Source organism: Tursiops truncatus, chromosome 10 (genome assembly GCF_011762595.2).
Source record: "Tursiops truncatus isolate mTurTru1 chromosome 10, mTurTru1.mat.Y, whole genome shotgun sequence".
NCBI lineage: Eukaryota > Metazoa > Chordata > Mammalia > Artiodactyla > Delphinidae > Tursiops > Tursiops truncatus.
This window is the reverse complement of record NC_047043.1, coordinates 45,637,181-45,659,792: the sequence shown is the minus strand read 5'-3', so window position 1 is coordinate 45,659,792 and position 22,612 is coordinate 45,637,181. Positions and strand designations below refer to the sequence as shown.

Sequence of the window (22,612 nt, the reverse complement as noted above, 5' to 3'; positions counted from 1 at the left end):
CCTATATTTTCCTCTAAGAGTTTTATAGTATCTGGTCTTACATTTATGCCTTTGACCCATTTTGAGTTTATTTTTGTGTATGGTGTTAAAGAAGGTTCTAATTTCATTCTTTTACATGTAGCTGTTCAGTTTTCCCAGCACCATTTACTGAAGAGACTGTCTTTTCTCCATTTTCTCCATAGTCTTGCCTCCTTAGTTGTAGATCAATTGACCATAGGTGCGTGGATTTATTTCTGGGCTTTCTATCCTGTTCTATTGATCTATGTTTCTGTTTTTGTGTCAGTACTATCCTGTTTTGATGACTGTAGCTTTGTATTATAATCTGAAGTCACACAACCTGATTCCTCCAGCTCGATTTTTCTTTCTCAAGATTGCTTTGGCTATTTGAGGTCTTTTGTGTCTCCATACAAATTTTAAGATTTTTTCTTTTAATATTGATTCTTCCAATCCAAGGACATGGTATATCTTTCCATCTGTTTGTGTCATCATCCATTTCTTTCATCAGCCTCTTATAGTTTTCTGAGTACAGGTGTTTTGCCTCCTTTGGTAGGTTTATTCCTAGGCATTTTATTCTTTTTGCTGTGATGATAAGTGGGATTGTTTCTTTAATTTCTCTTTCTGATCTTTCATTCTTAGTGTATAGAAATGCAACAGATTTCTGTGTATTAATTTTGTATCCTGCAACATTACCAAATTCATTGATGAGCTCTATTAGTTTACTGGTAGCATCTTTAGGATTTTCTATATATCTGATCATGTCATCTGCAGTGACAGTTTTACTTCTTTTCCAGTTTGGATTCCCTTTATTTCCTTTTCTTCTCTGATTGCCAGGGCTAGGACTTCCAAAACTATGTTGAATAAAAGTGGTGAGAGTGGTGGACATGCTTGTCTTGTTCCTGATCTTGGAGGAAATGCTTTCAGCTTTTCACCATTGAGTATGATGTTAGCTGTAGGTTTGTCATATATGGCATTTATTATGTTGAGGTAGGTTCCCTCTATGCCCACATTCTGGAGAGTTATTATCATAAATGTTGAATTTTGTCAAAAGCTTTTTATGCATCTATTGAGATGATGATATGGTTTTTATTCCTTAATTTGTTAATATGGTGTATCACATTGATTGATTTGTGTATACTGAAGATTCTTTGCATTCCTGGGATATATCCCACTTGCTCATGGTATATGATTCTTTCAATGTATTGTTAGATTTGCTTTGCTAGTATTTTGTAGATGATTTTCGCATCTATGTCCATCAGTGATATTGGCCTGTAATTTTCTTTTTTTGTGGTATCTTTGTCTGGTTTTGGTGGCCTCCAGAATGAGTTTGGGAGTGTTTCTTCCTCTGAGATTTTTTGGAATAGTTTCAGAAGGATAGGTGTTAACTGTTCTCTAAATGTTTGATAGAATTTGCCTGTGATACTGTCTGTTCCTGGACTTTTGCTTGTTGGAAGTTTTTAAATCACAGTTAAGAAAGGAAAGGAATTCTTGATTCCATAGTATGTTTAAAGAATTTTCTTCTTTTTAGAGCACCAATAACATTTCCCTATCTTTTGTTTTAAAAATGAAAATTATGTTTCTGGGGAAAAAAATCCACACTGAACAAGTGCTTTGTTTTTATTGTTATCTTAATTATGAATTCACCAAAATAATATCTAAAAATAACAGTATTTTTATTAAATACAAGCTTGTTCAATGAGTTGATTGGTTATGATAATCATCTAGTCTTAAAAGAACACACTACTATTTCATTATTAGCAATTGCAAGATTATTATATTTTACATCTCACAGTCTAGTAAGCAACTGAGTAATTCAGAAGGACAACGAATAAACCCAGTGCTAGAAACTTTCACATAATGTAACTGATATTCAGATACAAGAAACAAAATAGCAGAATTAGAAGTCATCCTGAGAAGGATGTGTTAAACAATGTATACCTTACCTTTGTGCTTGGGTGGCATAGCTATTGTCATAAGTCTCATATGTCTGGTCATCGTATTCACCCCCATAGCCATCATCATAACCCTGAAGCAGAAAATGGTAGAAAGATGGATTAGCAATCAATTTAAGTAACTATGATCTGTTTTTGATTAATGAGATTTTATATCACTTTTCTTTTTTTTTTTTTTTTGTAGTACGCAGGCCTCTCACTGTTGTGGCCTCTCCCGTTGTGGAGCACAGGCTCCGGACGTGCAGGCTCAGTGGCCATGGCTCATGGGCCCAGCCGCTCCGTGGCATGTGGTGTCTTCCCAGACTGGGGCACGAACCCGCGTCCCCTGCATCGGCAGGCGGACTCTCAACCACTGCGCCACCAGGGAAGCCCATTATTGAGATTTTATATAAGGTGACCTTAATTTAGTTTTTATGTGTGGTTACTCTGCATCATATTTTACTAGATTAACAATTTCCATACAACATTGAATAAAATTTCATCTCTCAGATTTTAATATTTAATAATTAAACTCAGCATATCATTGAAGTAGCAATACCTACTTCTGGATTTATTTAGAATTTTGAGCAATACTAATGAAAACAATTTTAAAATTTCAAAATATATATTTTTTGAAAAACTATGAGTAGATAAGAATAATTATGATAACCTAATGGTGACACTAATCTATTTGTTACAACCCTACTGGGATTTTTTTCTTCCTTAATAATAATCAAAATCATAATTAGGATTGTAACTAAAATCTGGATTCCTCAGTAAAGAAGATGTAGTAATTATTGTTTGAAAAAAAAGAAAGGAAAAATGTAAAGAAGAAAAGAAGGAAGAAAAGGGAAAAGGAAGGAAGAGAGGAAGGAAAAGGAATGAAATAAAGACTTTTCACTTAGTTGTGCGTTCTACGGCTTTTAAATCTCATGAGTAAAATTATGTTGTGTGGTGGTTTAGTTATCTGACTAAATTCATGCTAACAAAGTTAATGCAGATTTGTGATTCTAGAATGTGCAAGCAAGCTAGCAAATATACACTCCAGTTATACATTGCAAAACATTGATTTAGTTTTATTTCCCTTTGTGGTCATTGACTTTATTCTTAATCATAGCCATCCATCTTGATTACTCTCAACTTCTGAGAAAACCTTTAGCTCTTCTGCTTCTGTATCTTTGTTGTTGTATCGCTTTCCTTGGAATGTACTTCCGTCCCACCGTACCAATTCTGTAATTCCATTTCAATCTGGAGGCTTTCAAATCTCTCTCACTGTGTTCAGAAATTTAAAGAGAAAAAAGTGCAGATGTGAAAGTTTCCATATTAATTTTGACTAAGACTTTTGAGTCCATTTAATCTGAAGACTAATATTTTTCATCAACTTAAGGAAGTTTTAAAAATGTTACTTCTTTATTACTTCCACATATGGTTTACCCATTATATAATGTTATTTTGAGATTTTCTGTCTAACCTCATTTTCTTGTATTTTTCCATTAATGATTTCCATTTCATCATATTTTTGCTCTGCAGTATGGAACAGTTTCTCCATTTGATCTTTGAATGTTCTAATTAAGTTCCTATTGATGTTTTAAAAAATTAATCTAAACTTAATTTTTGTATATGAAACTATTGCATAGAGATTATTTTAAAAGAGTACTGAAAGGTTTATGTCCAAAAATCAGCAGCTACTTGTCTTGTCCCTCTCCAACTTCCAGTTCTCATTTTGCATTTTTATCTATTATTTTAGTAGTATTTAAGCATTTATTTTTGTGTTATTAAGTAATATGTTTACATTTATGTTGTTTGATTTATGAATTTTAGTGGTCTTTCTATTGACTGGCAATTCATGTTGTGAAGGATTTAGTTCTATTGTAGACTCCTCCCAATATGTCTCCCTATAACTGTCTTCCTAATATAGTTTCATCATAATTTTTCATTAACTAGTAAATGTCTACCTTGTTACTGAGTAATAAATAATTATTATTCATAAATGATCCAAATAGATTAGTATAATTCTGTTTTATTTTCATATCTTTTTGTTTCTCCTAAAGTTTGTAATTGCTCATTCACTTTACTATTTTCTTGGTTTTCTATATTAGAATTATTTGTCTTCTATTGTCCCAATAGTTATCCTAATCTAGCAATAATATTTCCAAATATTCCAAAACATCAGATAATCTCTCACTTCCTTTTGTGCTTCATAGAGACCAACTCCCACAGGACCAGATCATTGCACTGGTCTAGACTGCTGAACTCCTGGGCCTGAAGGCAGAGTAGTTTTTCTCAAACCTCCCACCCACCACTGTTTGCATGGAATTCCCTTTTACCAAATTCCATCTTCTGCTTGTTCTCATTTCTTCCTGAAACATCTCTTTCAGTAAACTCTATTAAGAGGTATATTGGAGAGAAATATTTACATTCTCTCTCTCTCTCTCTCTCTGTCTCTCTCTCCTCTTTAGCTTCACTCTCCCTCCATAACTAGCTTCTATATTTTACTTTTTTGGGTGAAGAATTTAAATTATACAGAAAAGTTAAATAATAGTACAATGAATTCAACTACTCTTCATCTAGATATGCCAATTTTGTCCCACCTACATTATCTCACTATATATATGTATGTATATATATATATATGTGTGTGTGTGTGTGTGTGTGTGTGTGTGTGTATGTATAAATATTCTAAGCCGTGTGTAAGTCTGCTCCAGAAATATATTTCATCACTAAATAGCTCAGCTTGCATCTCCTGAGTATAAGGATATGCTCCTACATAGATACAATATTATTACTCCCTCAAAAAAGTTCACAATAATTTCATAATATCATTTACTGTGAAGTCCATAATTAAAGTTCTGTTATTATTGTCAAAAACAGGACTTTTATAGCTTTTAAAAATTTATTTATTTAATTTATTTATTTTTGACCATGTTGGGTCTTCGTTGCTGCACACTGGCTTTCTCTGGTTGTGGTGAGCGGGGGCTACTCTTGGTTGCGGTGCATGGACTTCTCACTGCGGTGGCTTCTCTTGTTGTGGAGCACGGGTTCTAGGTTCATGGGCTTCAGTGGTTGTGGCATGTGGGCTCCATAGTTGTGGCTCACAGCCTCTAGAGCACAGGTTCAGTAGTTGTGACAAAGGGCTTCATTGCTCTGTGGCATGTGGGATCTTCCTGCACCAGGGCTTGAACCCATGTCCCTTGCATTGGCAGGCGGATTCTTAACCACTGAGCCACGAGGGAAGCCCCTATTTTGTTTTAAATCAAAATCCATTCAAGATTCATGAATTGCATTTAATCATTATATATTTAGTCTTTTTGGAACTAACATAGTCTTCCAGCCTTTTATTGCTTTTCATAACACTAACTTTTTGTGTAGTCTGGACCAGTGTTTTTGCAGACTGTCCCACATTCTGAATTTGTCTGATTATTCTCATAATTACATTCCCACTGAATAGTTTTGAAAGAACACTACATATGTGATATTGTGTGGAACATTTACAAATTTAAAAATTCTAGTTCCACACGACTGATTGGTTGAGTATAAAAGTTGAGGCTGAAGATTATTTTCAATCAAAATTTTGAGGGCTTTGATTCAATGTTTTCTATCATTACATACCTGTGGTCTTGAGAATTCCTGCTACTTGTATGTGACCTAGTTTTGTTTTGTCTCATTTTATTTTTTCCATTTCTAGATGTTTTTACATTTTTCCCTGATGTTTTGAAATTTCCCAATGTTGTGCCCATGTGTGTGCATTTCCTTTTATTCCTTGTGCTGGGTACTTAATAAGCTCTCTCCACTAGTGAGATGTTGGATCTTCTGGATTGGCGCATTAATTTTATCTTTATGTCCTATGTGATATCTCTTATTTTTTATTTTACTAATGAGAGAATTCTATAAATTCATCTTCCAACTATTCTATAAAATATCCACACATACGTTCTAATAACTATTAGGGTGTGGAGAGGAGATTTCCTTGTATCAGCATCCTATCCTCATCCCAAGGTCTCATCTCCTCTCGGGTAGAATAAGAGTTAACAATGCAGTTAGAATTCTCAGTGCTGCAACTGGCAGTGCCTGTTCCCAGCTCTCTATCCTGGGCATCCACCTGGGTCTGTAACTGGGGAATTAATGATATTTGCCACACGTGTCTCTTTTCTAACACCCAGGCTATTGTTCTTCTGCCAAGTTTGGAAAAATTTAGCTTCTTTCATCTCCACGTCCTACTCAGGACTCAAGAGCTCTAACTTCCAACAGGAGGCAAGCAAGTTTTGTTTTGTCTTGTTCCTTTTTTTTTTTTTTTTGCAGTGTTTGTGTTCTATAGCAAAGGGATAGAATAGCCATGAGTGGCAGGTGCAGATCTTTGAGGCCTTCAGCCTCTTGAATTCCCTTCCTTTCTCCTATTTCTATCTGTTAAAATGCTACTGATTTCTAAAGCCTATTTACATTACGTGATTTCAGGAAGATTTTCCTGCTTCTACCAAGCATAAGGTAACCCTCTGCCCTCTGAATTTAATAGCCTGTTGTTTTCTTCTCACTGTTACCCACAATGTCTAAACATATACCATATTTATTTTTCTATAATTTTCTCTTTTTAAATGTATGCTCCTGAAAAGCAAGTTAGTCCCTTTTTGGTGCCTTGTGATGCTTAGCATAGTGTATTCCATAGAGTATTCATTCAATAAATATGTATTGAATTGTTAAATTAGTACAAAGGAGACTATTCTCATCCAGTGTAGATATGGATTGACTCAAATCAATCAATATTCCCTGAAAAGGGAATATTACAAATGATGGATAGAGAGTAGTATTATATCTATTTATGAAGAATAGTTTTACCATTTGGCCTGTGGAAGAGTATTACATTTTCTTTCCTCATTTACACTTTCACTTTTTAAATATTAACACAGAAAATCCACAGAATAGGTGGAAATCTTTCCTGACAACCCACAATTTCCTAAAGCATATAGTGAAGTTGTCCATAAATACTTGTACTTTTGTAAAAGAGAAAGTAAATGTGGATACTGATACTTAATCTATTATTGTTTTCTACAATTTGATGTAAATATTTATTTGGTTTTCTTAGGACAGGTAAAAATATAGATCATGCTGGTGATGTTCTAAGGTAAATCACTAAAATAGATATGCTTCCAAAAGGACCAGTCACTATCTGCAAGAGATTCAAATTAAGTAAGGGTATTCAACTAAAATATCAAAGCATAAAAGATCAAAAATTCTAAAAATTTTTCCCACTTTTGCTCCATTGTTTCTGCTGTTTCTTTTGAAGAAATTACTGGGGTATTATGTCCCAGCCTATTAACACATTTGTACTAATAAAAAGACTATTTTAGAAGTTACTTATTCTATCACAGTCTCAAAGTAGAATTTCCTAAAGAATAGAGGGTACATCTGATGTCCCAGTGAAGGAAAAACCTCCCTCTACAACTAAAAGTTTTAACTCTATTTCCTTCTAGTTGAAGACAGATGATTTGGCATCTCTCACAAAAAAGAAAATGCTCAAGGCGATAAGGTTCATTTCTTTTGGAGTCATGAAGAATATCCCTATTATCTAGAATTTCTTCATATTTATGAAGTTTTAAATTCTTTAGTTTTCTATATTTGAGCCAAATAAAAGCAGATCCTCATCGGATCTTGGCTATTTTCCAGATCTTCACCAGGTCCTGTGCAATTTACATAAGGTCCAATATAAAATGTAGACCTGACATGAAGGCGTGAGAAATAATGAAAGAAGAGGACAAGTTCTCTGCAGTGTCCTGTGAATTTTAGATCACTTTATACATCTGAGTACTGGGCACAGCAACATACAGGATACATGCGTATTACTATAAACACATGTTTTACAAATCCAGCCCTTTTCAAAGCTACTTTGGAAAATGTATTTCTTGGCACAAATATGCCTACTAGTTTTTTTAATTTAAGGAGGTCATTTTGATCTAAACATCCCTTCCTGAACTATAATTTCTGCACAAATTTTGGGTTTTCAAAAGGAAATAATATTGGCTCTACAATAAGCTTAAAATAATAGTAATTCAGCAGACTTTATAAATATTAACCACTGAATTACCTATTATTCCTAGCAATAGAGACAAAAGAAGAATAAGACATAATTCCTGTCTTTTAGACATTCTCAACCAGTGATGTTTGAAAAAATTGTATGCACGTGTATGTATGTGTGTGTGCATGTATAATGTTATTATAAATTTTAGTGACATAAAGCGCAGTATTTACAAATAAAAACAAATACATTTAATTTATATTTAAAATTTATATTTCATTTACATTAAAAATAAAATTTATAGCACTCAATTTAAAGATAAAATATAGAATTTATTGTAACTTCTGTACACATATAACTTCAGTGTGACTTGCTATTTCTTGAAAAATTCACTATCAATTTTTATAATTCTGTTGTTACAATAACACCACTATAAATCACAGCACAGATAAGATAAATACTTGATTACTCTTTGATTCATCAGAGACAGCCCTGTATTGATGAACATGTATAAATCTGACATTAATGTCACTTGAAATTTTCATTTATGTTGACAAGCAAAATGAAAAGGAAGCCTCAAATATGCATGTCAGAACTTTACTCATTTGTCATTTTTGTGAGCAACTTTGTTCTGAATTGGACAATGTTTTTTACACACTAGAAGGATATTTCCTCAATTTCGTGTTCTGATCACAATATAAGGGCTACAGACATAGCAGACTTTTAAGTTAAATCTGCTTTATTAACATTTTCTCCATCATTTTCTTGTCTACATAATCACAGTAACAAAAAATCAAGTCCTGGTTTTTAGCATTTGCCAGTATCTGTGGTGTAAATATTCTTTCTATGGCTGATTTCAAGATAGCAATATGATATCCTTAAAAAGAAATTTGGGAAGAGGTAAACAGTAGCACACCATATATTATTTCTGCCATACAGAACAACAGACATAACCTTAAGCATAGAGTGTAATGAAACAATTAGATAATAATGAGCTTTTAAATATTAACCCTTTGTCTTTAATATAATTTATTTAATTTTAAGTTTATGAAATTTAATTTTTAATAATGGCTGTGTTTAACAACCAATTCATGAAATTCCTGGAAATTTTACAAGAGATCTTGTGAGCCAGCACAAGTCAGCTCTAGCACAGCGCTGCTCTCAGCTTACTAGAGGAGATCAACTGGTATATAAAAAAAAATTGAAATAGAAGTGGAAAGTGCTTCAATAGATTATATAATAGGGGCTATGACATCACATTGGAAGGAATGCATAAATCTGTCTGGAGATTTTAGGTGGAAATTATCAGGGAAGGCCTTATTTGAGATGGTTATTTGTGGATAAATATATTTTCTAGAGGGACAAGTGGGTAGTGGCAGAGCATTCCAATTTCCAAGTGTGAATGCATGGCAACATGAAAGAAAATACTGTTTGGTGAACCACTAGCAGTTGGATCTAACTAAAACACAAATGCCTAAGAAATGGTAGGCAGTTGGGCTAAAGAAGTAGGTAGGAGTCAGGTCTGAAGTGCTTCCTATGACACAACAAGGATTTTACTTTTTATCCTATAGGGAAGAAAGCCATGGAAAGATTTCTTCCCTATAGGCCATGGAAGAAAGATTTCTTCCCTATAAGCCATGGAAGAAAGCCATGGAATGACAATATATAGATCTATCTGCATTTTGTTACATTCATTTGACTCTTTAAAAAATTCCAAGTCTTTTGGAACTAGGCTCCATTTTTCCCATTTTCTTGACTAAGTTAATCATAGTTACTATAAAACCCCTGGATGATAACTCCAATGTCTGAAACACTTGTGTCTTTATTTTTCCTCTTGGTTTCCTCATGCCTTATAATTTTATTTACTGAATTCTTGATATTGTCTATGGAAATTTGTGAAGGGTTTTGCCTGATAATATTTTCTTCCAAAGAGGATTAAGTGTTCCCCTGGCAGGCAGTTAGGATAGCAGCAGATAACCTTGATGCCATGGAGAGATGGTTTTAGGCAATTGTATAGAGAAGTTGGAAGCTTAGGCAGTCTGGGCTAGAGATATAGCTCTGGAAGTGATCAACATACGGATGACAGTTGAAATTACAACCGCTATTCAGGGTGTCTACTGAGAGGAGAAATTTAGGCTACACCATGCCCTACATGAAGCCAGTGTTACGAGAGCCCCCCTTCCCATGTTTAATTGTCCTTTATCTCACTAGGAAATAAAGGCACAAGCTGTTATAAATATAATCCTGTTTTCTTCAAGAAGATCCCACTTTAGAAAGAAAATCAATCTTGAATTTATAAAAAGATATGATATTTCCCTAAAGGCCTGTTGTAAAATCCCCATGCCAGTGTATGTTTTGGACATTAACCTGTAAGGATCTCTGGCTGTTCCTGGGTATACATTACCACCTCACAGATACCAAATCAAAAATTCTTCCAAAAATGGAAAAATAAACAGAATATGTATTAAATTTCCTCTAGATACAGAGTTTTTCTAATCAACATGCATTTATGAAGTTTTTGAAGATTTTCTGTAACTAAGAGAATCATCATACAAAATAGTTCAGAACATTTCTTACCATATATTCTGGAAAATGCACGTTTCCAAAATATTATGTTACTGAGAGTTTGGCTAACTGCTATTGTACTGGATTTACCTATGTTAAAAGTTCAGTTGGATCATATAAAATTGCCATTTTTGTAGATACAAAAAATATGTATTTGAACTGTAGTTAAACCTAATACTAACACTAGAAACTATAAAACTGACATGTTTTTGTCAACTAAAGAGAAGCAAAAATATCTTGTGATGCTAATAAGTTATTGTGGCTTTCAGAAGAAAATTTTTTTTGAAATTTAAATAATATGAAATGTCATCCTGACTCTGCTTTGTGCCCACAGTTTCTTCAAAGACTTTTCAATTTAATAGGCCTTGGTGACAGGTTTAGAATTTGGTCATTATTTTCATTTGGGGTTTTATTTCTGTAAAAGGTCAGCAGGTATTAAAAGAAAATAAATGAAAATAATGCAGAATTTTCTAATAAAATTGAGAATTCAGCAGATATTAAAAGAAAATAAATGAAAATAATGTGAAATTTTCTAATACAATTGAGAGAAAAAGAAAATAAAGTCGAACATGCAATCAAAAACCATAAAGTATTCCAGAATTAAGTAATTTAACTATGAGGGTCAAGATCATAAATTTGTCACCAAAATCTAAAATTCTAGGCACAGAAGAAATTTGCAAATGCTGCCCTTTAACGTTATTGAATACAATTAACAGGTCATATGAGAACTTGACATTTAACTTTCTTTATGAAGTGTGGTTAATTCTTATAAGCATATGTTCCTTTCTGGATGAGTTAAACCATAAAATGTATAGCATGTCCACTTCATATATATTTCTTGTTACTACAAAAGCACTTCATGGTAATAATTCAAATTAAAAAAACATATCATGAAATATTAAAATAAAATCTGTACATGAAATGTCAATATTTTAATAGTCAATATTCTCTTAGCATGTAAATGATCAGTGTTTATGACACGTATCTGATTGATCATGGATTTTTATACTTTCTCATGTTTCTTTTCTTAAAGGTTTAATTTTTATGTGAATATCTCCCTACATTTTTATCATACATTCTCTGCTTGATATATGGATGAGTTTCTTGTAAAATAGAATGATTTTAATAGTATCTCCCATCTCTTTTTTCCACTAAAAGAATAGCTTCCTATTATGGATTGCTGTCTTGTGTGGAACAGTGTGACAATGGATAAACTGCCCCCCCACCCCCAGCTTTTGTTACTGATGCAGCTTGCTCACTCTCTGTGGGAAATCATTATCTGTTCAAAACCATCCTAAGCCTGAATGTGTCCACACAGTGAATGGGGAAACACTAAAACTAATAGTCTAGCTTTACAATGTGGCAATACTTAATTTTCTGAAAGTTTTATATGGAAAACAATAAATAAGTCTCTAATAAATGGGGAATGTATTCTATTATAGCTTCATCTGCTATGGGGTTGCAGATATGTGTTTTATATTGCTATTTTAGGCTACAAGAAACCAAAGCATGAAAAGTCGTTAACATCATCATAGCTATCTCATTCAACCTGTGCATGGCAGGGATAAATTAGAAAAACAAAACAAAACAAAACAAAACAAAATAAAAAAGAATCCAATAATTCAACTTCCCATAATGACTCCTGCCACACTTCTTGGTAATATTATTTTTGTTGCTGAAACAGGGATTTTATAGTTTGTGCAAGACTATGATGGCATGATGTATCTATTTAATATTTTTCAATATTTCTTTCCCAAAGTATCTTTACTGGCACTTTTCAGTTAGAAGGCAATTTAAGAATCCATCATTTTACATTCATAAATACAACAATTTTGGCATTTTGTTTTACATAATTATCATTTTCTAATAAATTATGCATCAGGCAAATGTATATCAAAATGAAATAATAATTTCATATAAACCAGTTGAGTAATCTTCATTCTTACAATGGCTTCTTCCCTGTTATATGGTACCATATCTAACAAAAATTCCTTTATTATCCTGAGAGGAAGACATTTCTGATCTCTTTGCAATTTCTGTGATTAGAAAATACTAAGATATGACAATGCCCTTTATTCATCTTTAACCTTTTGACTTACAAGTGAAAAACATGAGTTGTCTTTTAAAACTTGGTCCTGCACTGAGTCATGACAGCATTACTAATTTTATTTTTCTGGAATGTTTCGTTTCAGTAGTGCTTAGTTTCATGGAGAAAATGTAAGTATTCAAGTTAACTATGTCATTAATAATTGTTTAATTCAAGTTAACATCGTTTGAATAGGAAGGGGGGTCTCATTGCTAAATTAGGTTTAGTTTTGATTTTTAATCTTCTTTTGAAACTATTCTCTCCTACTCTAGTCAGGGCCTGCTTTATTTGTTTGTTTGTTTCCACATAGCTCAGGCTCTCCCGTGGGGCTGGTGACTCAGGGCTTCCTCCAAAACCAGCAGCCCTGGAGGCAGGCAGTACGAGCAGGGAGGGACCCTTCATCTCTACTGCAACCACACAAGCTATAGTTTAAGTTTACATGAGATTTATTTGAAAAATTTAGTCTAAAAATGTTACAAATGTGTTGGTGTACAGCATTCTGCATTATTAAACAATTTTACGTGTTCTATTATTAAAACTAACAAATGTAAGCTACTGAGGCCAGAAATATCAGTTTGCCATTTAAAACCCCAAATTTCCATCAAAGGATAATTCAAATTGCCATATTATTCTATTAACTATTCATTTTCTCTGTGGTGATTCATTTCTTTCCAAATTTAATATTGTGTTGGCTTATAATGTTATAGCTCCTATTGTATTTCCTACATGGAGGCTTCATACATACTAGGGCCATGCAGTCCAATAGATCTTTCTGTGATGATGGAAGTTTCCATGTTCTGTGCTGTCACTGGTCAGACGTGGCTTTTGAGCACTTAAATGTGGTTAGGGTAACTGAGGAACTGAATTTTTAATTTAATTTAATTGATTTAAATTTAAATTTAAGTAGCCACATGTAGCTGTTGGCTACATGGATGCTTAAGCACTTGTGAATAAACATATTTGAAATACTCAGCTGTCCAGAGATTTTTTACATGTCTTTTTTTTCAGTTTGAGACAGGCTGGGACCTGGGACACTTTGCACCTGGACAAACCTCTCCTCGAGCAACAAAATACAAAGAAACTGTATGGGACTAAAAATAACTGCATGCATGTGCAGTTGGGGCAAATTATGGACAAAAAGATACAAAAAGACTAAAAATAGTCAACTGCCACTTCTGAAGATCCAGGAGAAAAAAAAGGGTGTTGGGAGCAAAAGCAGGGTACTACACATGCCCTCTGCACACAACACCACCTAAGGGGTGGGCAAGCCACCTAAGCCACCTCTCCAGCCCAACCCCTGGACACACCCCTACCCTCACCCCATATAAGGAACAAGCTCACTGCCCCGCCCAGCGAGTGAACAATCAAGTGAACCTGTTGTTTGTTCTCGCTTCCCCCTTCTGCAGGAGGGTTCCCAATAAAGCCTTGCCTGAATTTCTTGTCTGGCTTCTAGCCAATTTCTGTTGACTAGGGAAGGCCAACAACCCTGGTTGGTATCAGATTTATGGCACCCAATGTGGGTCAGTTGTCCCCTTCTTGGGAGAGGATCTGGGTACCTCCAGGACCACCAAATAAAGCTTCCCCATGGGTGACAAGTGGCCACCTGAACCTCTTGTTTCAGTGTCACTGGATTTGGTAAGTCTGCCTTCCTGGCCCCTGGGGACCTCAGTACCCTCATTCAGACTACACTTTCCCCTCCCCCTTGTCTTTTCCCTCTCCTGAAATCTCTCCACTTCTCCTCTCTCTGTCCTCTTCTCTCTCTGTCCTCTCTTACCTCTGTCCCCCGCTTCTGAGAGACTGGATATTGGCAGCTACAGCCTCACTCCTCTCAGCTTGTGAGACCATGCTCCCTCTGGCCGGCAAGGGCTCCCCTTGATGGTTACAGAGGTGGGAGAGGCGTGCCTCACACCGTGCAGACCCTGGTCCAGCAGCCTCTCCCTGATAGGAGATTTATGAGAGTGATAGGGGGTTAAACCTCATATCATGAACTGGCTGGATGTCCTATCATCCCAGTATTCTCACCTGTATTTTCCTGCTGTCTCTTTCCCTTTTTCAGTCTTTTCTGTCCCTCCCCCGCTTCCCCCTCCCTGGATCCTTATACCTGAAGTCTCTGCCAAAATTGTGGGCATGGTGGAGCATTTAAACCTTGAAATACAAATGCAGTGCACTTTCCCTGAGATTCCATGCTTGGCTTACTTGGTGGGATTTTAAAAAACAAAAAAGAAAAGAAAGGAGCTTGCATTTTTCCCTCCTCTGCTTTTGCAGTGTAACTATTCTTTCTGCCTGAGCTCTAAGGTCTTGCATCTGTCTCTTCTGCTTTGTAGTGTAACTATTCTGCCTGGGCTTTCAGGAACTACCTGATTCATCTGTAGTCTCCCAGACCAAGGGAAAAAATGGGCCATTTTAAATTCAAGTGGGAAACTATGAGGTCTCTGGTTCTGTATTTATGGAAAAATTAACTTGTAAATGATCTGTATTTAATTGGTTTAAGGAAATGGAGTGCTTATACACATTCTCAGAAACATAAAGGAGGCTTACCAGAATACATTTTGGGTTAATGTGATCTGGGAAATATTCAATATCTAATTAATCTCTAGTATTAGACATAGCTTAAGCTTGTGGGTTTAATTAATGCAAATCTGTCTTTAGAGTCATCAACATTAAGTATAATACTTTTATTGTACCTATGGTTTTACTGAAAGTCAATAAGTGCATATTGTTTCAGTTATAAAATCTGTTAATATGGAAAATAACCTGATATGATTAAACTTTTAAGTAAATGTTACTGAGACAAGAGCGTTTTGGTAAACTCTATAGGAATAATTATGTTTTGGAAACGTCCATTTAAATAGTCCCTCCAAACTTTGTAACTTAAAACTAAATTAAGTTAAATGATAGGAATTCATTGAATATCCAGGCCATTTCAAATAAGATAAAATATTGGGAACATTAATTGTTAAACAGGTCTAAATTTACCTACTTTTGTCTTCTTGTGAGAGAGAAACTAAAGTTATTTGGTGTCACCTTGAGATGTTCTCTACCAATTTATAGAATGCTAATGTAAATGACAGTTCATGGTTGCTTAAGGAAAGTAGGATGTGTGTTTTCAGAAAGAAATGTATGAGGAATGGAAATATATTTTGTTAATGGAAAAAGGGTGAGTTTGTTCCAAAGCTGGTTATTTCTGAATGGAAAGAATAAGAGACTTTCTGGCTACAGAAATTTGCAGGTTTGTGGAAGAGGAGTATTGAGAAAAGCATTTTGTATGTGGTCAGGACTTTCTAAGGTGGGATTAAATTTAATTAGGTAAATGGATTTTATTATGAGTAGGCTGATGCAGGACTGGATTTGGTTTCTCTCTCTCAAAAGAGAACAAAGTTTTCCTGGAATGCTGTTTTTGATAACAGATTGTATGAGTTTCTGTGCCTTTAAATGATCTGTATTTACTTTTGAAATCTTTTTTTTTTTTCACCTTAGTCTAGGAATAATGGTTTCACAGCCACCTATGATTCTAACTGACCAAGTGTTTGTAAAGCTTTTTGAAATTTTTGACAGACATCCCAAGTATCAAATTCTAATTAAAGTTCTTTTGAGCCCCCCCACCAGCTAACTTTGGGGTGCTTCAAAGGGCCCTTGGAGAATCCTAAAGAGAGGTCCTAAACTAATTGGGTTCATTTTGTATGTTAAATTACATGGGAAACATTGTCCAAACTCACTGTTCCTTGTGTCAGATGGAATCATCAGGCTCTCCCCAATTTTTATCACAGCTGCCAAACAAATAGGAGATAGGGTTTTGGGTTCTTCTGCTGTCTAGTCTCTCACCTTACTCTATGCACAAAAAATCCCCTGTGGGAATACTCCTACCTCTAGGCCCTCAGGTCCTGACCCCTGTGGCATTTTCCATTGCGCCCAACTCCAATTCCTCCAGGAGTTCCTTTTTGTACCTCTAGGACCCCCTTCACTCTAGGCCTTGGCAGCCCATACCTCCTTACAGACTACCTATTGGGCTGGCCACTTCCAAGCAGCCCACATCCTTTAATAAGGCTTCACAGATGCTCAATCTCGAGGAATACACCCTGACATAGGAAAAATTGTTATAGGACATAAGCATTATGGACACCAGATCTCCATCAAAGAGAGTCCTGTCAATGCACTGGCACTGGTTCAAACATCCCCTATCGGGGTCCCCTTGTGCGAGGGACTGGGTTAACCAGAGATGTCTGGTTAGGCTATGGGAGAATAGAGGGCCCTCAAAATCCCATTAGGTAAGATGAGAATTTGGAGGACACTCTAATCCCCTTCTGACAAAAGCCTCCTAATAAATGTCTCTGAGATTACAGACTTCATTTCTAGGAGTGCTCTTGGTTGCAGGTTACTCAACATAGGAGGATCCCCTTCTAAGCCAGAAGAAACACCTCTGGAATATATTCTTAAAAATTGGAAATTTAAAGAAATAGAAGGGCTGGAAAGGGAAAATTTTTAACTCTACTAACACTGCCTGGCCTTTATATAAGTTGGGGGATAGAGAAAAATGGCCTGAAAATGGGTCTCTAAATTACAGTACCATCTTGCAATTGGATCTTTACTCTCATAAGATGGGAAAATGGACTGAGGTTCCCTATATCCAAGCCTTCACAGTCCTTTACCAAAACCCCACTCTATGAGGCTCCTTAATCAAAAGCCAGGGTAATCAGAAAACACTCCCAACATTTTAGATGATCTCCTTCTAATCTTCCCCAATTTTCAGGGAGGGGGGAAATCAAGTTTCCCCTGCTTCTCTAGAGCCACCTGATTCTCCAGAGCCACCTACTTACCTGGAGGCACCTACTTCTTCAGATCCCTCTGACCAATCTCAAACTCCACCTCCCTATGTCCGTTTATACCCTCCATTACCCTAGGAGGGAGAGACAGGTCTCTCCAGGGTAACTCATAGTGGAACTTCCTATCACCCAAGATCAGGAAAAATAGGCCCTATTAGGGAAGTGGTAAATGGTGAAGGGACAATTAGAGTACATGTGCCCTTCTCTTTAACTGATTTAGCCCAAAGCAGAAGAGACTGGGCTAATTTTCTGAAGACTGTAGTATGTTTGCTGAAGGGTTTCAGACCCTAACTCAGGCCTTTGATTTAACTTGGAAGGATGTCCAAATAGTCCTGTCTACTTGCTGTAACCCTGAGGAGAAACAGATTTGGGGCAGCAGCCCAGGGGCACGGTAGCCAGCTTGCCAATCTCAACATTTTTTTAAGGGTGGAGACGCAGTCCCAAATCAGGAGCCCTGTTGTAATTATAATTCCCAGGATGGAACAGAGGGCAGGAAGCACATGATCCAATGTGTATTAGAAGGGATGAGAAAGTGTATCAAAAAGCCAAAGGGTAAAGGAGTGACCCAAGAAGAAAAAGAAAATCCAGCCCTCTTTCAGGGATGGCTTGTGCAGGTTTTTGAAAATTTACTAACATTGAACCATCCACTCCCTAGGGTCAATCCCTGCTGGGAAAACATTTTATCAGCCAGTCTACCCCTGATATTAGGTGGAAACTCTAAAAGTTACAATTAGGCTCACAAACACCAATGCCCCAACTTCTAGAGGTGGCCTTTGGGGTATTTAATAATCGAGATCTAGCTGAGGAGGAAGAGAGAACCTGACATGAAAACAAGCAGGCCAGGGCTCAAGCTAAACTCATGGCCACAGATGTCAGCCATGCCTTGAAACCTCAGGACAACCCAAGGGGGCCAAGGAAGTTTAACCATCTGCCTGGAGGTAAAGCCAGCAAGGGAGGATGCTTCAAATGTAAGTCAACTTGCCACTGGGCCCAAAAGTGCCAAAAAGAGCTCTCTGGCTCATGCCCAGTCTGCAAACAAACCAGTCATTGGAAGTGGGAATGCCCTCCATCCTGAAGGAGAAGGGGGGCTCCCAATTCCGAGATGGCCATGTTGGGTGACTGACATGGCTAGGGGATTCTGGTGGCTTCCCCCCATGAGATGTCTATCTCCATCAAGGAGCCCTGCATAGTCCTTGATGTGGCAGGTAAGAAAACCATTTTTTTAATTGATATGGGAGCCACTTACTCTTTCCTGGTCTCTCATGCTGGGCCTCTTTTCTCCAAAAGCTGTACTGTGACTGATGTCAACAGAAAACCTTGCACCCATTTCCTCACTGGGCCTCTCACTTGCCAATTTGAACAGCGTTTGATCTCACATGGCTTTTTGGACGTGCCTGAGTGTCCTACCCCACTACTGCGGAGAGACCTTATGGGCTCCCTTGGAACCACATTACAATTAGGAGGCCCCAAGCAGTCCTTTTTCTTGACTCTGACCAAGACAAATCAGCTGGAAGAACAAGGGTCTATTCCCAACCATATTCTACACACAGTAAACCCAGCAGTTTGGGACAAAGGAATCCCTGGGAAGGCTATAAGTGCCTAACCTGTAAAAATTAGCCTTAAGCCAGAAGTCACTTATCCTAACAAGAGACAGTACCCCATAAAGTTGGAAGCAAAAAAAGTTTGCAACCTCTCATAGATAAATTCTTAAAACATGGCCTCTTAGTGCCCTGTCAGTCTCCATGCAATAACCCCTATTCTGCCGGTTGTTAAGCCAAATGGGAAATATCGAATGGTACAAGACCTTAAATCAGTAAATGATGTAGTGGTCCCTATACATACTCTTGTGGTCAGTCCTTATAATATATTAATCCAGATTCTTGGAGATGCCAAATGTTTTACTGTGCTTGACCTCAGGATGCCTTCTTTTGCATCCCAGTTCATCCCTCATCACAGTATCTGTTTGCCTTCGAGTGGACTAACCCCCGCTATGGACAAATGCAACAATATACCTGTACAGTATTGCCCCCAGGGGTTTTAAGACAGCCCCACTTGTTCGTCCAGGCCCAAGGAAAGAGCTAAGGGAAATACACATAAAAGAAGGGGCCATTCTACAATATGTAGACATATTAATATGTAGTCCCACCATGGAGGCCTCAGCTCAGAATACCATTGAAGTCCTTAATTTCCTTGGGGCCCAGGGCTACAGTGCCTCCCAGGGAAAAAAAAAAAAAGCACAAATCTCAAAACAAGAGATTATATATCTGAGATATATTATAAACCCTGGAAGTAGACAGTTCTCGCCAGATAGAGAACAAGCTATTTTAGGCCTAAGCTCCCAAAAGACAAAATAAAACTTTGTACTTTCTTAGGCATGGCAGGATTTTGCAGAATTTGGATTCCAGGATTCAGACTAATGGCTAAGCTTCTATGCAAAGCCACTAAAGGCCCAAATACAGAACAATTACTTTGGACTGGAAAACAAGAAAAGGCTTTTAATAATATCAAACAGGCCCTCACCAGAGCTCCTGCTCTGGGTCTCCCCAATTTAAAAAAAACCGTTTGTGTTGTACATAGCTGAAGAACATGGAACAGTTCTGGGGGTCCTTGTTCAAAAGCTAGGAGAAGTTCCTCAGCTTATAGTCTATTTTTCCAAACAACTAGATTCCGTGGCCTGAGGTTGGCCTGGCTGCCTCTGGGCAGTAGCTGCCACTGCTTTATTAGTGGAAGAAGCTAACAAACTTACCTTTAAATAGCTGCTGGAAGTCCAGACCCCTCATCAAGTACAAGGGATTTGGAGATTAAAGGCCACCACTGGTTAACTGGAGGCTGCGTTACTAAGTACTATGCATTACTCCTTGACTGTCCAAAGGTAACCCTCAAAACTTGCCACACCCTCAACCCAGCTATAGTAATGCCCACAGAAAGCCCAGAACTAACACATTCCTGTCTTGAAACACTTGACCTGGTTTATGTCTGCAGGCCTGATCAAACAGACCAGGCCATAGAAAACACTGAGGAAGAATAGCTTATTGATGGCAATAGTTTTGTTAAAGATGGAGTCAGGAGGGCAGGGTGTGCTACTGTGAGTGTTCATAGTGTTATGGAAGCAAAACGTTTGTCACCCAACACTTCAGCCTAGAGGGTTGAGCTTACAGCCCTAACTTGAGCCTTAACCTTAGGGAAAGGAAAATTATAAATATATATACAGATTCAAAATATGCCTTCCTTGTTTTACATGTCCATGGAGCTGTCTGGAAAGAAAGAGGACCTTAAAATGCAAAAATTCCCCTTTAAAATATGGGGCTGAGATTTTACATCTCATAGAAGCAGCTCAAAACCCAGAACTAGTAGCAGTCATTCACTGCCATGTGCACCAAAAGGAAAATTCTCAAATTACCCAAGAGAACAACAGGGCAGATGGAGAGGCAAAGAAAGTAGCCCTGATGCACATACCATGTAGAAACCAACATTGACAAAATTCAACAACAAGCCATTTGGCTTCAGCAGACAATTAACCACCAATCCTCGCTAATCAATATGGGCAGGGAAATTGAAAACGGTTCTCTAGTTTGTTCTCTTGGAACCCACAAGGTTTAAAAAACTTTCTGACAGGAGGTTTTCATTTTATTACCCTTTTCTTTTCAGTCATATTTTTTCTAGTACTGCATTGTCTTCCCTACTCTTGTAAACTTGTGACTAAGACTTTTTGGTCCAAGAAGTAGACCTGGGACCAATAGGTCCAGACCTTTCATTCGGAAAATAGAGAAACATATTAAACATTAACCCTGAGATTAACAAAAATATATACCCAAGCAGAATGGCTTCTTGGCAGGAGTAACATCGCCTCCTCTGTCTTGTCAACAGTTAAAGAAGCCCTCCCAAAGTTAACCTGGTTCCTTCCCTTTCTAGGCCCTTTAATGGCTATTGTTTAGTCTTTTTTTTTTTTTTTTTTTGGCTGTGCAGCACAGCTTGTGGGATCTTAGTTTGCCAATCAAGGATCAAACCAGGGCTCCCTGCAGTGGAAGCAGAGAGTCCTAACCACAAGACTGACAGGGAAGTCCCTTTAATGGCTGTTGCTGTTCTTCTCCTTTCTAGCCATTGTTTTTAACCTTTTTATTGAGTTTGTGTCTTCTAGGCTCCAACAGTTTGAAGTAAGGCTCGTGATGGCTCAAGGAATTCAGCCCATTCCAGCAGAGAGTGCCCCAGGTCCCTACAGGTCCTTGGGACAGTCAGCAAGGTACTTCTATGCCTCTGAGGCAAGCTAGGGTCTGTGGCCCCTGTCCAGCAGGAAGAAGTGTCAGAAGAAGAGACCTTCAGCCCCTTACTCCTTAAGAATACGCGTGTAGAGTCTCTCAGGGGCGCATGAGACAGGCTGGGACCTGGGACCCTTTGCTGCAGTGCTGCAGTGCTTGCACCTGTACACACCTCTCCTCAAGTAACAAAATACAAAGAAACTGTATGGGACTAAAAATAACTGTGTCCATGTGCAGTTGGGACAAATTCTAGACAAAAGATACAAAGAGACCAAAAAACCCAACTGCCACTTTTGAAGAGCCTGGAGCAAAAGCAGGGGGTTGAGAGCAAAATCAGGGTATAGCACATGCCCCCTGCACACAACACCACCCAAGGGGTGAGAAAACCACCTAAGCTACCCCTCTGGGCTGACCCCTGAACACATCCCTACCTTCACCCCATATAAGGAACAAGCTCGCCCCCTCAGGGAGCAAGAAAGCAGGGGAACCTATTGTTTGTTGTCACTCCCCCAATGCAGCAGGGGTCCCAATAAAGACTTGTCTGAATTTCTTGTCTGACCTCTAGTCAATTTCTATTGACTGGGGAAGGCCAAGAACCCTGGTCGGTATCAAGTTCATAACTTAACCATAGATGGAGAAAAAAAAACTATGGACTTAGATTTCATAAATGATGTCATTTTGAGAGCAAAAGGAATATGTATTTTGAATCTGCCATCCACTCCCCCTTTACCTTTGTCCCCTTGTGGAAATTAACTTTGATTTTCTCTTTTGTGATTTTGAGTGATGTTGCTTTCCAATGAATGGGATGGACTGGAAGCCTGGAAGGCATTTTCTGTAGACTACTTCCTTGAGAGTATTTGAAAATACATTAATGTGACATTAATGTCACAATAAGCTTTAACAGTTCTGAGAAAATTCCAATATGCAAACTTCCAAACAACAGTAATGAA

General features: G+C 37.2%; 1 protein-coding gene and 1 pseudogene across 1 annotated transcript in view; one reads left to right on the top strand and one right to left on the bottom strand.

Moving 5' to 3' along the window:
• KHDRBS2 (KH RNA binding domain containing, signal transduction associated 2) overlaps positions 1-22,612 on the bottom strand; it is a 689,475-nt gene that overhangs the window by 70,218 nt on the left and 596,645 nt on the right. The window contains exon 7 of the mRNA XM_019931400.3: positions 1,941-2,023. Coding sequence (XP_019786959.1) covers positions 1,941-2,023 — 83 coding nt within the window. The remainder of the gene's footprint in view (positions 1-1,940; positions 2,024-22,612) is intronic.
• The window catches only part of LOC101323092 (SS18-like protein 2 pseudogene), a 71,762-nt pseudogene continuing 70,722 nt past the window's right edge, over positions 21,573-22,612 (top strand).